The sequence below is a fragment of the Dermacentor albipictus genome, chromosome 1 (genome assembly GCF_038994185.2).
Source record: "Dermacentor albipictus isolate Rhodes 1998 colony chromosome 1, USDA_Dalb.pri_finalv2, whole genome shotgun sequence".
Lineage (NCBI taxonomy): Eukaryota > Metazoa > Arthropoda > Arachnida > Ixodida > Ixodidae > Dermacentor > Dermacentor albipictus.
Genome location: NC_091821.1, coordinates 461,780,012 through 461,798,079, shown reverse-complemented (window position 1 = coordinate 461,798,079; position 18,068 = coordinate 461,780,012). Strand labels below are relative to the sequence as shown.

At 47.4% G+C, this 18,068-nt stretch overlaps 2 protein-coding genes and 1 long non-coding RNA gene across 20 annotated transcripts in view; 1 reads left to right on the top strand and 2 right to left on the bottom strand.

Annotated features, from left to right (window-relative positions):
* The window catches only part of LOC135902789 (uncharacterized), a 36,602-nt gene extending 22,223 nt beyond the window's left edge, over positions 1-14,379 (bottom strand). Inside the window, exons 1-2 of one of the 4 annotated variants that reach the window (XM_070532424.1) lie at positions 14,179-14,336; positions 1,013-1,203 (exon numbers count right to left, since the gene is read on the bottom strand). In XM_070532424.1, coding sequence (XP_070388525.1) covers positions 1,013-1,121 — 109 coding nt within the window. In that variant the 5' untranslated portion in view covers positions 1,122-1,203; positions 14,179-14,336. Of the gene's footprint in view, positions 1-1,012; positions 1,204-10,794; positions 10,916-14,174 lie in introns of those variants that run through there. The other 3 variants (XM_070532425.1, XM_070532426.1, XM_065433032.2) reach the window with 3 other exon arrangements.
* Positions 1-18,068, bottom strand: part of LOC135902791 (coiled-coil domain-containing protein AGAP005037-like) — a 583,363-nt gene that overhangs the window by 472,581 nt on the left and 92,714 nt on the right. The gene's annotated exons all lie outside the window — the stretch shown is intronic.
* LOC135902790 (uncharacterized) lies at positions 1,210-10,506 on the top strand. The gene is made up of 2 exons (XR_010564599.2): positions 1,210-4,527; positions 8,767-10,506. It is a non-coding gene; the product is annotated as an uncharacterized lncRNA (long non-coding RNA).

The window sequence follows — 18,068 nt, the reverse complement described above, 5'->3', positions numbered from 1 at the left end:
AGTTACATTGATGGGTTTTCGATAGTATACTTTACGCGCAAGTCACATAAAAAAATTCAGTCCCTCATCGCAGTTTTGTTTTCTTTAAGTGAGCCTTACTGCCTGTCCAAACCTAAGCTCTGTATCGTATTACTAGGTAGAGCTCAAAACTTTAGTCGAAAACAAAGATGTTGAACGGGAATGCTTACTTCACCCGAATAGGACCGGATGCTGGGTTATACCTCGTTGTCTCTTAAACTCACTCTAATAAAAGAAATAAACATTGCAAATCTCATCCGCTTGCGAGACAAGAAGTCTGTAATCGGTTACTGCAAGCAACATTTGCTGGTTTGGGCAAGTATTTAACATACGGGTGTTGAATTCAGTGCATGCCTCACGAAATATACGATGAGGGAATCATAATGTGTCTTACTAATATTATTGTTTAAAAAAGCTGGCACCACCGTCGGGTTACACCACCGGTGTCGCTTCGAGTGATCTTTTCGATTCGTAATTGACCCGCTTAAAGACCATTCTTGACGGAAAAATTTTGGTAAGCCATCTATCAGTCTCACTTATCCTCTTATTCCTACCGCTCGATAGCTTTCGGAACATTACACAAGAAAATGATTCTTCATAATACAAAACAATACTCTAACGCATGGCCAGCATTTCGAAACAGCATCTACCTTTGACAAGAGCTCGCTAAACGGCCGTGACTGTATTATGCTCTAGAAGTATTACACGTGAAACACTTACCGGCTCTGACAAAACGTTGTGACGCTAGAATTGCACGCAATCGAACCAGAAAGTACAAATATATAAGGGAGCCCGAATGAGCACTGTCAATAAGTTCTCAAGCCACATCGCAGAAAAAAGAAAAAAAACCGCATAATTCAATCTGCTATTCCCGTGACGACCCATCGATTGGAGTGCCAAATCGCCCCCTTAGCATTCTCAGCACGAAACTCCAGAGGCGACTTCGGAGCAGGCCGACGCTGCTGGAGCCCGTTTATCGCGCGCGCATACGCACCCAGGTCGCATCCGTGCGGTATGGGCTTCTGTCCGCTAGCGAAGAGCGCGGCGACTGCGGCGACAACCGAGCAAATCCAGAAGCGGGTCGTCCCGCCGTGCCGCCACATCGTGCCGCCTTGAGAAGCGTCGTCCTCGTCCTCACCGCCCGCCTATCGGCGCCGCACCGTGCTTCCCTGCTCGCACTGCGTTCTTGAAAGGGAAACGGAAAGAGCGGCGTCGCGACACTCGGGCGGGGGTTCGCGCGCGTGCGCAAGCAGAGCTGTTTCGGAGGCGGTTTGGTTCTTGGCCCCCACGCCACTTCGTGCCTTGTGAAGTTTGCAAAAAAGCCACGCGTCATGTCTTACATATGTTTTTGTCGTTTACACCCTCCCAAATAGTACACATGCGGAACACACATGTTAGACACCGTCGCTGGTTGTTTTGTGGCGCGCGCGTGCTATATGTCGCAAACGCCGCGTAAATTCGCGATTGTGTTCGTCCTTCGTCAGCGCGTCGCTCCCCTCTGTGTTTCCTTCTTTCCCCGATTCCCCTCTCTCGCCTGTCCTCCTAGAATTTCTGGCCCCCATCCGGCCTCTCTCGCCTGCAACGAATTCCCTCTTTATACGCTCGCGCACTCCTTCCTCCTCCTGGTTTACTTCCCGGAATTTCAATTTGCTACCTTTCCCGTGTCCATTCTCGTCGCCGTTACGCTGTCGTTCAGCATGAATGCCCGATGCATTTCTGCTCTCTTGTCTGTGGCGCTGCCTTGATTTACCGTCTCACCGTTCGTCTTTTCGCTTCCACCCGATGTGTTGCTTTTTACTTGGCCCGTCGCTAGCATTTGTGCCTCTCTCCTCAGCCCTTACAGCTCAATGCACGCGCTCCTTATCAAGTTGGTGTTCTGCTCGTTGTCAGAGAGAGAGATAGAGAGAGGTAGAGAGGCCGCTGTGAGAGGTGATAAAGAGAAAGAGAGCGAGAGAAAAGAAGCGCTTCAGACCCTTCGAAGAATCGCTGCCTCGTCATCCTATTGAATCATTTCTCCATCGTATGCGACGTCTCAAAAGTGCCTCTCTGGGACGCGTCTGTCAGAGCGATCCTTACGTCGAATCGCGGCGAATTTACGGACGTCAGGTGCGATCTCATCGCGCACAGCTCGCAGGCGAGCACACGCACGCACGCACGCAGCTTTCACAATCAGCAGCACGGGGCTCGAGACGGCACAGGGGCCGAGCGCGAGGATTTTATGAGCGCGCTGGCCCGACGTTTGCTTCGCCTGCCATCTCGTCGGGTTTAATCTGTCTGTTGTGCGGCGACGCGCAGAATCCGTCGAGCAAAGCGGAAAACGAACAAACACGCTCTTTCGCGCACAGAGAAAACAACCGGTTGTTCCGTTTTATTCTTTGTTTTTGTTCGCGCGTGCCGTCTGAAGCAGGGAGTCGAGAGAGTATTCCGGTTATCCTCGTCGTGGAGCATCGGATGTCTCGAAACGGATTGCGCAAATTGCAAAAGGATGTCAGTGAGACAAATGCTTTTAAGACATACATTTCGGCGCGCTCTGATAGAAGGTTAGCAAAGCACGCCGGAACCTGATGCTTGGGTTGGGACTCTGAATATTCCAAGCATTCGTAACGGCATAACAACGATGAGATGGATGCGTACGCTGTGTACGTCGCAACGCACTTGGAAAACAAGAGCGCGACAAAAACGAACACGAAGACAAATGCCGGCCTTCATTCCTCGTGAGTGACGGCATCTGATACACGTGTGATAGCGCAACAAAGAAGAGCAAAAGTGTCTCGTCAAGCTTCTACATCTCCAAATTAACGCAACGTCAATTTTACCAAGGTCCAGATAAGGCCCTGTCGCAACATATAACATTACACTGTATAATGCACGTCTCCCGGACTCTTAACATCAATAGTAATCCTTGCATTTGATCGTTCTTTCGAGTGCAGGCCGCCACTTCAGCCTTTCCTGCGAAAGACATGGCTCAAGGTGTATAACTCGCTGAAACTTTTTACGCTCCACCCGTCAACAATTCTCACAGGCCCTGTCCTGAACAGCAAAGTGGCGACGCGGTCACAGTCGCGCATGTCGCATTAGATTTGCAACAATTCTACAAGTACGTTTCGTCCATTGCATTATTTGTAGTTTTGTTCAGTTCGCAACATTGATGGTAATGAGGTGCCATGTATAGCGATAATGTTTATATGACTGCGTGTGTGAGAGTTTTATGATCATCTTTCCTTTTGCTTTGTGCTTCCGCGCAGTCGCCCTGTCATCATCACCGGAAATGCATATGTTCTGTGCGCGGTAACACGCACACACACGCAGGCACAGAAATAAGTAGACAAAGTGAAATTCTCTCCAATGTCGCTTAATAAATTCATTCCCTCAATGCGATATCGTTTCGATCTTTCGAAATTCAACCGGGCGGTTTCGGAAACTATTCCACTCCAAAGCTTGGAAGTGTAACTACGCTGTATCCAGCAGAAACGTTTTGGTGCTGCCACACAGTACATGTGCCAGACTGTTCGAGGCGAGAGAAGCAAGAGGCCCGGGTATCAATTTAAGAAGGAAAGCTCAAGAGGCAAAGAAACCTTTTCTGTTCTGTCTGTCATAGCAGCGGAGCAAAATGCCACTTTCATTTACTTTCTGTCTGCTCAAGCAAGAACATCCCTCGCAACCTTTGTCGTGAACAGGCAAGTCCCCTGTGAACAGGAACTCCGTGAATGCGCAATTTCTAGGCCCCATTAATCATTCCCTTCTCTTTCAACGTGTGTCGCCCTCTCCGTTTCGTCTGAGCCGGATGTTCCTAGCGTGGTGCATGTAACTTTCTCGAAGAGAGAGAGCGAGAGAGAGGAAGAAGTGGATTCAGATAGGAGATGAAGGCGGCGTGTTAGGCTTGAGTTAGGCACGTGCTGCTTTTACGACGTAGTTTGGCACAGTTGCGGGCTCTCTGGAATTTCTTTTTATCATCATGTGCTTCAAGCCGCCGCGGTAGCATGTATGTGCCGCCTCTTACCTCTAAAAATAACAAAGAAAGAAAATAAATACCCGGAATGAGAAGTAACATACGACTGTCCAGAAAAGTGAGCGTTATCTGCGCTGGTTTATATCCACGTTGTTTTATGCTTGCACAAAAGCAAGGCTTTCATTTTTTTTTTTTGCCTTTCGCTTTATAACAGACGACGCGGCCAGAGCGGCGCACTTCTTGAAGCCTTGAGACGGGAGTAAAGCGCAGCAGCCTTCACGCTCGCGGGAATAAAGCAAGGAGGCCGCGGCGCGGCAAGAGAGGAGCGCGGAAGCTTTTTTTTTATGCCCGGGATTCACGGAACATAGCGTGATTCGCGATAGGAGCTGCGGCTCCGCGGACGTAGACGCAGTTGATTCCTCGCGGCATTTGCAGGACCCGAGGGCAGAGGCGGAAGGCATTGCGCGGCGTTTCTCAGAAGCTGCGTGCTGCTCTGGTCCCGAATAACCCGCGCACGGTAGACAAGGTTGTGGAAGAAGAGTGAGCCCGTGCGAAACAAGGTAAGCGCGGAGAGCACGCAGAGACAGACCACGCCGAAATCGAGAGAGAACGGGATGCTATGACAGGAAGGACCAGACTTCTACGCAGCGCCGTTCTTTCATTGTGTTTCTTCTTTCCTCTCACTTCTATAGGATGTTTTTCTGACGTTAGCATTCAGAGGAATAATTTTGGCGAAACTGAAATGTTCCCAGGGAGATTCTATTACTCACTTGAGTTTTTTTTTTTTTGGTCTTTGCCGTTAAACGACGATGAACACATAGACGGTTTTCGTTTATGAACGAGCTTATGTGCGGAGGAAACATCTATAGGCTTTCTCTGTTCTCCTTGCAGCCGCATGCCGCTCTTTCCCATTTTGGTCTCGAATTACATTTTTTTTATAGCTGTAACGCCCTTCAAATGTCCGTACACCCACATTTTGATGTACCATTGAAGCTAAGATGCAACACTTCAGTACTAGGAAACGTTAAACGGGAGAATAAACGAGGATAACCACTATGTTGGAACTATAGTCCCCCTTTAAAGGTTTACACACGCACGCGCGCACACGCACACACACACACACACACACAGAGAGAGAGAGATCCCTGCAAAGTGGTGGGGTGACGGAATTACACAGACGTATATTTAAGGCGACAGTACGCGCGCAGACGTTAAATTAATCCTTCTATTGAAAAAAAATATGAAAGGAAGAAAAGGTGAGACTGCATCGGGATCGCCATGGCCCGTGACAAAGCTTATATATAATCTCGGTAATTTACACGTGCAGGCAAAGAGTTTGATTACTTTGCCAGCAGCTGCAGGTGTCTACGAGTCTAAGATTTTGCGACGTGCAGTAACTATAGTAACACACTGTTACATTTCATTCCTTTTGGTTTTGAACAAATAATTCCACTCTTTTCAATAAACATATTAGCATTAGGACATGTCCTGTTTCCTCTTGCCTTCCATATATATATATAGCGAGAGAGAGAGAGAGATGAATAAAGGGAGAGGCAGGGTGGTGAGCCAGATGACAACACGCTTGATACGCTGCAGTGGTGGAAGGAAAGAGGTGAGGTTATACGACACAAAGGAGGCGAGAGAGTTCACCATTGGGCGTTGCGTGTTACGTCTGTCGCGCTGCCATACCACCGTGAAGGTTCCTCTTTTCTGCCAGGTTTCTATCGGAGTTGAGCCGGCCATTTAATGCGCAGGACATATAACTGCTTGTCTGCTAATGTTACCGAACAGGTGCCAGGAAAGGAAAGCGCTATTGTCGTCGGTGTAACGAGATGTCGGTGTAACGAAACGATGATGATCCTTAAAGCACTCGTGCTATCGGAGCGCCTACCTTATCCCAGCCGCATACTAGAGTCCTCGCAAACCACGGTCGCTCGAATGCGCCAGACAACCGGGCCCTCGCCTGTTGCTCGTCGCGGCGGCGGCGACGCGGTGACATTCGCAGAGGCCGTTGATCGCTCCTTTATTCATGAGCTCAACATCGCCGCCGCCTGGCGCCCCCGACGGCATCTGCGCTAACGGGGCGTCGTGGAGCACAAATCGATCGGGACACACTGACACAGCGAGCGAGCGCGGGTGCTGTTCGGTTTAATTATGAATTTCCTCGGTAGCGGTTGCAACACTCCGCAGGTGCTCGCCGGCGACGCAGACAGAGCTTCGGGAGCGTCATGCCCCGAAGTGCGCCATTCGTTTTTTTTTTCCTTCTGAAAGAAAGTGCACTGCTATACGTGAAGCAACGAGCTCGTTTGATGACGATCGATTCGCTTATGACTTATCGAGTGGTGGAAGCTCTGCGTCTCGATCGTCGATCAACTGCTTACCGGTCTGGACTGCAGAGAAACCGTGCTGAAAAGAAAATAGAACTATCCATACTTGAGCGCCTCTGATTTTGCGCGGTATTGTATTGCTCTAATATTAAACTGCGTCGACCGTTGCTTTCCTGCGTATGATAGGCCGCTGCGATTCGGTAGAGTTGTGTCGCGCTACGAAGAGGCTTTCTTCAATAATTGATATGACATAAGGAGACGTTGATGAACAATTTTAAGGCGTCGGCTACTCCTTAGCTGTTGAATGGGTGTAACCTACAACGTACAGGGTTCAAAGACTACATATCAAGCAACCTTTTCATGCAAGCACCAAAACTTGTCAAGCAACGTTTTCACAGTACCACTATGACGTAAGAAATAGATGGTATACGTACAATATACAAGTTAGACGACACCGCAGTTCCGTAGAAGCAAGTCTCAAGAATACAAAGGCTACTGTCGCCTAATAATAGTCTCTACTTCCATCACCCTTGTGATCGTGTCCTGCTGCATAAGTTATTGCCTCTCCCAGTTTCAACCAGGAAAGTCGAAAGGAAGAGCCTTAAATTATATCTAAGTGCCTCTAAAGCACGCAACAGTTTTTTTCTGTCTTTCAAAGCACTAAGCAAAATAATACTTCGCCTGTCGCTTGACTACTTGTTCTTTTCTTTTCTGAACCTGTTGCTTCTGTCGGTTGTATCATTACCGTGGCGTTCACCAAAAGCTGTCTATGCCGTGTTCCTACGGGTTAGCACGTATACATGGCCATTGATAAAAGATTCATCATATCTCCAATAGCTTTTTTGTACATTCTGCCAAAGGCCACTAGTTCTATGCGTGTTCATTAACGCGTACGGTATTTGTTTCGCTTGCCGAGAAATTTTTTAAGCGCCTTCGTACATCACCATAAATTACAATCTACAATGGGCGGCATGGCGTTCAGCTGGTAAAAAAATAGAAGACAGTTTTCGTTCTCGTAGATGCCACATAAACCTCGCCACACACATAGTGGGAGTGCTAGCTTCGCTGCGACGCGTTTTCTAAACACATTTTATTGCAACGACATGTCTTCCCTGAAAATGTGAGGAGGAAATAGGCATAAATTTCCTTTGTATAGGCCCGACGACTTGGCTAGTCGAGCCGAGTCATCAAAGAGAAGCCGTGTGTCGAAGCGGCCCGAGGAAAACTCTAATAAGTCATACCGCTAGCCGTTGTTTCCAGAAAAGGAGAAGAAAACAACGGTATCGTTTTCTTTTCTTCCTTGCATTAATTCATATGCTTGAGCAGTGTATCTGAAATTTCGGGTTAACTGGCCCTAAAGAAGTCCACCTTTCTGTTTTGCCATACTAAAAGAAAAAAAGACAAGGAAAAGTAAAAAAGAACAAAGCACATTCGGTGAAAGTTACTGTAAGTTCTGCAGACAACGCTGAACGAACCGACAAAGACGTTCGTCTTTAGGCACTTTCACAGAATGTGCGCCCAGAGTCCACTTTACGCTGATGGTTCCCGTAACTGCACGGCAGGGCTGTTTATACGGGCTAAGTTGCAAGATCAAAGGCGGTGCTAAGTTAGCTTTGCAAAACAAAACAAGACACACACATACACACACACAAAAAGAAAGAACTAAAACTTAGCAACGAATCTGTTTTACGCGCCACTGCAGTCCTGGCAAACAAACTACAAAGCGGGCCGCGAGCAATGTTCAGCGTTGCGTGCATAAGCCGATTCATTCCTCATCTGCATAAGCACGCCTCGTGACTGGACTTCCGAGGATCAAATACTTTTCGCCATTGAAAGAAAATAAATGTATGACAAGGAAAGGCCACGCTGTTGAAGTTTTTGTCTGTATATACGCAAGATATGAGCGGCTCCCTGGTGTCTTTTTTTATTTCGCTTTCCTTTCTGGGCACCCTCGTTTTATGTGTAGAAAAGAACGACATCCCTTTGGCGAGTGCCTAAAACAAAATAAATGAATGTGCATGACTAGTTGCAATGATACAGCCAGTTGATTTCCATTCACAATATATACAGTGCAAAAAGAAAAAGAAGAGGTGCGGACATGATTGACGACAGGACTTCCATCTTGCCCTTGTCTGCTTTTCTTTTCTTTTACCGCTCTTTATACTCGTCGTGAACATAAATCGTGTACGTAAGAAAACTAAGCAGCATATTTCTCCCCGTGCTGAGCAAAATTTAAAAGCTAAAGGGAGTAACCGCCTTACCAATGCTCTTGGATGCATTACCTTCTTTTTTTGTCGAAAAAGAATACACGAGTGGAACTGCTCACTGTAGGATATTGCTACCACAAAACACCCGTTGTTCTTTTGTCTTCTCCAGCAGTTTTTATTCTAGCGGTAGTGAAATTGTTCTAGTCACCTGCATACACATTCCTGCTCTAATCTGACTACTTCTTGCTTTTGCGCTGCTTTACAGTGTAAGGTGTTATGGGCGCATTCCAGTGACCGCTTCGGTTGGCGATGTCTTGCTCGCTGCTGTCGTCGCCTGTGTCCGTCGCAGCTACCACCAAAAACAAGAAGAAAAAAAAACTGTTCCCGCCAGGATCGAACCCGGACCCTATGCGCGGGACTCAGCTACTTCACTACGGCGCCACGCCTGCGCTTGCCAGCTGCTGCGGCAACGTGCCATATACGGGGGTCCCAGTTCGTGAGGAGTCGCGCGATGTAAGAGGCGCGCCGTGCATCGCCGATACATGCGCAACTTGCATTCCGTTTGCATATTATCGCACCAGATGGCACGCCATGCATGTAGCAGCTGCACAGCTGGCGGTACAGGGTAGTTAGACAAGTTTTGAGGAAGAAAAAGGAGAATAAGGGGACGTATGCAAAAATGCTAGGATGAAAAACATGTCTCGCAGATCTGAATAAATCAAGCAGGCTTGGTGACTCTTTGTCGCCGCCCCGTTTCAAGAGAGATGTCAATAAGGCATCATCATCGCCGTCATCATCATCATACTCATTATCATCATCAGCAGCAGCATCGTATCGTGCCACTTGTCACGCAGCGTGAGATGCTTCACCACGTAGCATCGATGCGTGCGAACTTTGCATTGCAGTTGCGCTGTGTTCCACCAAGTGTCACGGCATATGGCACTTGCATCGTATCGTGCCACGTGTCCAGAGATGTGACATGTGCGCCGCGAAGTCTGGACACCTGTGTTTACTCTTCGGTGCACGTCATGGCGGCTCCTCGCATAGTACGAGCCGCCGCTGAAGAAGCGAATCGTAGAGCTACGCGCACGGATGCAAACAGGCGACGTCGAGCTCAGCAGACCGCTGCACAGAGAGTAGGAGAAGCGCCGCACCTCGCCGTTGACGGCTGACTCGCAGTTCAGTTCGTTCTCGTGAAATCGCCGCAAAGACACTTCGCCGCGAAGACGCTCACGAGCGCGCTGCCAAAAATGGAGCTCCCATGGAGCCTCTCCACCAGCTGACGCTGTGACTGTGCGGCGTGTGCCACGCGTGACTGCGACCGCTCACCCTCTTTGCTTTAATGAATTATGCCCTGTACGGGTGATGTTCATTCTGGTCTATACCACAGTGGTTGTAGTTACATTAAAATGTACGATGCCTTTGTATTCCTCCGTCTGAGCTTTGGGGAAATAATCCTTGTACAGCTTGTGTATTTACTGCCCCCCTCCTACAATAATACCCTGTAGGAGCGAGTTACTTGAATAAATAAATATATAAATAAAGAAATAAATATATATATAAATAGTCGACGGTATAGGGCAGGCAGCGCCAATGAAGAAAAGAAACATGCTTCTATGCTTCTGTGTAAATGATGAGAATGCCATCGTGTATGGAGCTGTGCACGGGCTCGGGCCGGCACGAAAGCCCGCACCCGGCCAGGCCCGCGGGCCGGGATCGGGCCATTTGGAGATTCCCTTAACCGGGCTTGGGCCGGGCCCGGGCCAAGGAAGCTCCGTGCCCAAAACTTGCTCTTCTTGCTAAGAGGCTATTAGCCATTCCGGCCACCAGTTCAAGCAGTGAACGAAACTTTAGCGCTGCCGGATCTTCATCAATGGTTTAAGCACAATAGCTTAGAATAACAATTCTGTGTGCGCGCTGCATCTGTATATATTCACGATTTTGTCATACGGAATGCAAGAGTTCCACATTATAATGTCATTTAAATAAACTGATTTTCCTGATATTTTTTCTTATTGTGTCGGCGTCCCCTTATTGCAGGTCGGGCTGGGCCCGGGCCGGTTCTTAACCAGGCCTAAGGCCGAGCCAGGCCGGGCCGGGCGAACTCAAGCTTCCTTAGCGTCGGGCCGGACCGGGCCGCCTGGGGCCCGGGCCGGGCGCGGGCTCAGAATTGCGGCCCGTGCACAGCTCTAATCGTGTATGTTCTTAAGTATATAAGCGGTGCTCACTGGCTGACCAACCTGAAACATGACTATGTGTTGAACAATTCGCCAGAACATAAATGCGTCAATACCTGAAGAAAAAATGCTTCGTGTTCAAATGTTGAGCAGGAATGACTTGCCACTTCCTTCTGGTTCCGGTACTTACATACGACTTTCTTCGTTATTAGCTGTCAACGATGGGATTTTCGGACCCTGAAAGGGGCGGCTATTCATAAACCTTAGCCAAGTCAACACAGAATTGATTGATTCACTGGGTTTAATGCGTCGTAGGAACACTATATGAGGGGTTCCTTAGTGGAAGGCTCCAAGTGAAGTTTGTCTGTCTGATATTATTTAACGTGCATCATTGTAAATCTGAGCACACAAACGTTTTTTGCACATTGCCGCCATCCAACTTCAGCCGTTCCTGATGAGCATCGAACCCTGATTTCTAACTCAGCAGCGAATCACCGCAGCCATTGAGATCTTGGAAGACGCTTAAGCTTCGCCTTTAAGAGTGGAACGCGATAACATTCAAAGATCCCTGACGGCTTCTCACGCTTCCCAGCAACTGCAGCTTATGTAATCGTAATATTTTCCTGGAAGCGCTGGCAGCAAATGCTACGCACGAAGGCGAGAGAGCGAGCTCTCAAAACTGCTCACATAGAGGGATCAGAATGGCAGGGAGTATAATTTATTCGCGGAAAAGCAGTGAGGTCAGCCCCAGGTAACGATCCTCGGGGTCTGTTATCAAAGCAGCATGCGTGAGATCTGCCCTGTTACTGTCATGCTTTGCGTGCCGGAAGCCAGCAATGAAAAGAAAAAAAGGTTTGCAGTGCAAGCTAAAATAATAGCCTGAGCTTGCTCTTCTCAAACAGTGTGGCAGGCTCGTTGACGGTGGGCTGACGCTACTCTAGACACTCGAAGTTACCTGCGATGCTCATTTGTATTACATATAACGTTTTCATGCAAAGGTGTCTGCGTCTGGTTCTGATTTTTTTTTTTGCGTGTACGTCTGTGTGTGCGGTGTGCTTCGCGAACACTTTGAAATTCGTTAGAAAGTTGCCTGTGGCAGATAGCAGAATTCTGCTCTATGAGTCGGTACGCTCGAATAGGCGGTCATTACTTGCACAAGAAAATTGAAGTGCATAATTGAGTATTGAACGAAAGATTACAAATTACGTTTTTAAGTAATTACTGTATAGCACACATGGCAATTTACAAATTGTAGCGGCTGAGGCTGCAAGGCATATCAAGTGGAAGATAATTGCCCGGATGATACCATTTACGATATATGCGCCGTAAAACATACGGTGACACTGCGCTGTCATTCCACTTACTTTCTTAACAAGACGTCGTTTTATGCATTGAAGAACAAAAGTAACTGGAACTCCAATGCATTTCTCCGCAGAGTTGGGGAACTAGTACCTCGAAGTTGGTGTCATCCTGAGAATACGTTCCAAGTAGGATCGCCTTGCGAACTCCCCGGCTAGAATTTGTAACTTGTTATATGTGCCATACGCTAATTAGCGATAAGCCTAATTAGTGAATTATTAATTAGGCGATTAAACATCTGATATTTTTTTCAAGCAATGTCCGCCTCATAGAGTAGACGAGCTCGTGGACTAGAATTGTGATATCTGCCACAGGCAGTTAAAGAAAAAAAGAAATGTGAAACCATTCGGCGAAACACTCGCTTAAGGCGTGTTTATATTCCTCTGAATAGAAAGCAACCCAACTGCCGTCATTATCTCTGACTCACCCGACGTCATGCGCTGGGACATTCGAATGAAACCGATTTAGATTTACACGGTCACATTTAGCAGCATGAGGCGTACAACACGAGAAAGGCAAGTTAAAACGCTTGCAGATCTCCAATGCTTCAGTAGTAAGATGGGCGCAAAGAATTGAGATGCACTCATGTGTTCTCGCAAGGAAGAATTTGCTAAACGACAACACCTGGCGAGCATACAATGTTCTTTAGAAATAGGTACCACGTGACCAAGATTGGCTAATAGTTGACGCGAAATATAAGCCTAACACAAAGGGTATATATAGTTGGGTTAGTGCTGGTATTGACCTGCCCTCTGCCTTACTGCACTTGACTATGTGAATAACTTAGGCGCGTAATAGACGGCCGCCTAAGCACAGGCTGCAAAGCTATAAGGATATAAACGTGTAATAATTTTGTCATATAGTAACGGTACGTTCGCTCGCTTCCATGCTGTCAAACACTTTTGTTTCCTAATGTGTTGCCGTTTCTGAACTGCGGACTGGTTGTCAGGCGTCACTGTTAAAAAGATTCAACATAAAAAAAGCTATGCATGGCGACAGAGATCATATCCTTCCCATAAAGACCCTTCTATAGCATATTGACGGGCTCGATATCGAAAATATGAAGAGGAATGCGCAAAAATATTGCAATTATTCGTGCTGTATAACCCTGACGTCGCATCAGGGTTTACTTAGTCATAATATACGTCGGTGGCATGGTAAGAATTGCTGTTGCTACGAAACAATCATCCTTGCTGCGTCGACGGGACATTTAATCGCAATAAAAGGTTTCAGTCATCGAACTCTTATGACGACAAAGTACGCCATAAGAATAATATAGTCATTACGACATACAGGGTGTTTTTTTTTCTTAGCTGAACCAAATTTTGTTAAACATTGCCTATGCCAGATAGCACAATTGTAACCCTTGATCTAAACTACTCGATAAGGCGGCCATTACTTACGTCTGCGAGATATCAAAATGTTCAATTGAATAATTAAATAATTATCCCAATGAACTTTTTAAATTAATTACTTTACGGCACATATTTCAATCTAAGAATCGTAGCCGCTGAGTTCGCAATGGCTATCCACTTGGAGTGAATTCTCTGGACAGCACCAGTTCCAAAATATTAATTTTCAATATGTCCGACGAAATGCATTGGCGTTCCAGTTGCTTTTTTAGGCAACCACTGTTTTATGCATTGAAACACAAAAGTAACTGGAACACCAATGAATTTCGACGGTCACCATGTATATTAAGATCTTGGAACTGGTACTGCCCAGAGAATTAGTTCCAAGTGGATACGCCATGTGAACTCAGCGGCTATAACACGTAGATTCGAATATGTGGCGTAATGTGCTTCACTCTGTAAAGTTAATTAGCGTAATTAGGTTAGTTATTCAGTTGAACAGTTTGATTTCTCGTAGAACTAATGGCCGCATCATCGAGTAATTTAGATCTAGAGTTACAATTGTGTAATCTCCCATAGGCAATGTTTAAAAAAATTCGTGCTGGCTAGAAAAAGAAAACACCCTTTATAAATGTTTCTGCAGTGTTCTTCATCATAGACTGTCCTATGTTCGGTGTTTACCGTGACGTGCAATAAGTCGCCTAAATAATAGAGTACCGCTGGCAAAACGAAAGGGGAGCGCTAAAGGAAAATAATCGTGCCAAAAGCGAGCAACGTTGACGTACGCACTTTCACGGAGGTCGTTGTTCCTCCTCTCTCGATGCCCGACACAAAGTGCACCAGCCGCAGAGCGGCGGCCGTTCGATCGGCGAATGATTGCGCGAATAGCGAAAATAACCGGGTTGTAAAGAAATATAGGCTTTGGGGAGGAAAGGAGCGAGAGTGATGGGCTAGGGGCCTCTCTCTTATAAACATCGCGGCAGTCATAAAGTTACCACGTCCGCCGCAGACGCTGTGACAGATGCAGCTGTCTCGAAGAGAAAGGCTCCGTAAGTAGCGGCGCTGAATGGGACAGCTGCGACGCGCATCGATGCGTCTGCGCTCCTGCGTGCGAGCGCCGTTTTCGACCGATGCTGGGAGGAAGGCCGGAGGACAGATGCTTTTACCGGCGGCATGTCACGACGAATGGCGATTGAGTTCGTACTCCTCCCCGTCGGCTTACTGCACAAAGATCGCGGCTACGTTCATACGCGGCTTCATGCTGGCGGTTGCGTCATGCCGTGGAAGCGAAGCCAAAAGTTTGCCGAACGGGATAAAGCGTCTCAGATAGGCCGGCCGACGTTTCGATAGAGAAACCTATCTTTGTCAAAGACGACATAGAGGGACGTCATATGGTGTCGTTGTCAGCGAGGGTTGCTGTACTAGCTCTTCAACACTACAAACCAATAGATAGATAGATAGATAGATAGATAGATAGATAGATAGATAGATAGATAGATAGATAGATAGATAGATAGATAGATAGATAGATAGATAGATAGATAGATAGATAGATAGATAGATAGATAGATAGATAGATAGATAGATAGATAGATAGATAGATAGATAGATAGATAGATAGATAGATAGATAGATAGATAGATAGATAGAAGTCATAAAAGAAAGGCAGGGACGTTTACCAAGCATAGCCCGGTAGGCTACCCTGCACGGGGAAGGAGCAAAGGAGATGGAATGAGAAGGAAGAGAGAATTTCACAGTTCTCACTGTTACAAATAAAATAAAATAAAATAAAATCAAGTTTATTTCAACATACAACTGATGCTGAGGACCGTGGACAAAAAGCCAGCAAGGCTTGACGTGGTCCATGGCCCCGTTTTACAGGCAGCAACAAATGCAACAAAGGATTAGCGCGGTTAAATACAATAGTAATTGGAAAAATAGGATTTCCACACTAATAAGCGTTCATCGCTGAGTCAGTCACAGGCGGTCAGATAGGCTGGTACATTTGAAAACCTCAACCGCCTTAATAGACAAGCGATTTCCGTTTCTCTGGAGGCTCTTGTCCCAGGAGAAATCAAGGATATCAGACTTAATACTCGAAAGAACGTCCTGGCTATTGATGTCCATAACCAAAGCGCAATCAATGCTTTGATGGCAGTAAAGCTCCTGGGCAACATCAACGTCCACTACCTCATTCCACAGGACAACGAAACCACGGCTGGTGTCGTTTATGATATTGACACATCGATTAGCGACAGCGACCTGCCAATTTTAATCAAACCTGCCACTGATGGTGTTGCCTTACTACAAGCTCGGCGCCTCGGCAAGTCGACCTGTGTAAGGCTTGTGTTTAGAGGTGACTGTCTACCGTCACATGTAAAGGTCGGACACTTTCGGCACGTGGTACGACCTTTCGTACCCAAACCACTTATGTGCAGAAGGTGTCAAAGAATTGGACATGTGAGTGCTGTCTGCCGAAATACAGCGACATGCCCACGATGTTCCAAACAACACGACACGGACACCTGCCGTGCAACAGAGCTCAAGTGCCCTAATTGTCAAGGCCCACACGTCGCATCCTCAAAAGACTGTCCACGCCTAAAGAAAGAGCAGAAAATCTTGCGGAAAATGGCCAGAGACGGATCATCACACAGAGATGCTTCTGCAGCGATAAGGCGACACCACTCTCGGAAACGAAAGTCTACGACATCCTCTTTCGGTTCAAGGGAAAAGTCTCGTCCGGCAACGCCACCTCCTGTTCCATCTGTCTCCAGTAACAGCACGAATGTCAACGATAAAAGCGGCCCTGCTATTCCTACTTTATCAAGTGAGGTGTGGCCAGCACTGCCGAAGACATGCCACGCGCCAGAGCCACAGCACATGACTCGCCACTTAACGTCAAATGTCACTTCAGTTGACCAAGTGCGAGACAAGGATTCACAAGTGATTGCTATCTCAAATCCCTCACGAATGTCATGCGTCTACTACTGACAAACATGGACACTCCGGCTGCTCGTAGCGCACTGCAAGTGCTGGATGCGCTGACTCCAGTACTTGAAAGCATCGCATAGCACCATGGCCCGCCCCTCGCTGCCCTTCCACAAGGAAGTCAAGAAAGCATCTTTACTGCAGTGGAATGCCCGTGGTCTCAAATCGAGAATTTCAGATTTCAGACACTACGTTTTCGAAAACCGATTTCCCATACTTGTGATTTGCGAACCGAACGTGCAGAATGTTATACGCCTTTCTGGCTATGAGGCATTCATGTCCTCTACCTGTGGTGATGTAAGCAAGGTAATTGTATATATTAGATGTGATCTGGCATACGTGTTGCACCCAGTCCCGCCGCACGACGACAACCAGTACGTTTGTTTAATTGTGAAAACGAACAAGTTTACGTTCACACTCGTTGCTGTTTACCTTGCTCCTTCACGTGGATTCGACTCTAAACGACTGCACGACGTGCTATCAGCGACACCCCACCCTACGATTCTCACCGGAGATTTTAATGCTCACCATCCGCTTTGGGGGAGCTTGAAGATGGACTCCAGGGGAAGGAGACTAGCATCCTTTGCCACACAGCACGACCTTCACTGCCTCAATGATGGTAGCCCAACATATTTACACGGGCTTACATACAGCAGCTGCCTAGACTTGACCCTGGTTCCGCGGCGTCTTGAAAGAAACGTGCAATGGTTTCCAGACATCGAATCCCGTGGAAGCGACCACATTCCGACGTACCTGAAGATCAAGGGACTATTTAAATGCCCCTCCACGACACTCCGGAGAATTGACTGGTCGGCATTTCGGTCGCACATGGAGGAAGTATGTCAGCTAGGGAGCCATTCAAGTCTGGAAAACGAAATTCAAAAAGCCATGCAAGATACTACGCGTGCTTTTCAGCCTTTCCCGAAATACGAAGAATTTGAAGCCGAACTGCAGCGACTACGAGCAGTTCGCCGGCGGGCTGAAAGAAGATACAGGAGAACCAAATCCATCCATGATCTCAGAGAGGCAAGGCGGATGCAAAAGAAGATTCAACGCCGCATTGATGCACTTCAATCTCAAAGATGGAAACGTTTCTGCGAGTCGTTGGATCCACGTCAACGATTATCTCAGATATGGAGAACTGTGCGTGGACTTCGTGTATGACCGCAACAGCGTGTTCCTTTTAAGTGCCTCGCTTTGCAACAAGGTCGCAGCGAAATAGACGTTGCCGAAGAATTTTGCTCAAGACTTGCCAGCTCGCAGCCTCAACGCGCCCTTACACCATGTGCCACTCCTGTGCCACGGGACTCCCGCATGGATGTAATGTTTTCGGTGGAGGAGCTTGAAGCGGCACTAGCGACTTGCTGGCGCTCTTCGTCACCTGGGCCGGACGGCGTTACCTATGTGGCGCTCGCCAATCTTGGGCAGAATGCACGCCTCATGCTGCTAAACCTTTACAACGAGTCTTGGCGCAACGGTTTGGTTCCACGTGAATGGAAATGCAGCCGCTTGGTTCCACTTCTCAAACCTGGTAAATCACCGTTAAACTTGTCATCGTACCGCCCCATCGCTCTGGCCAGCTGCATAGGGAAAATAATGGAACGAATGATTTTGACGCGCCTGGAATGGTACCTGGAAAGTTACAACGTGTACCCAGATGCTATGGCTGGCTTCCGGCGTGGGCGCTCATC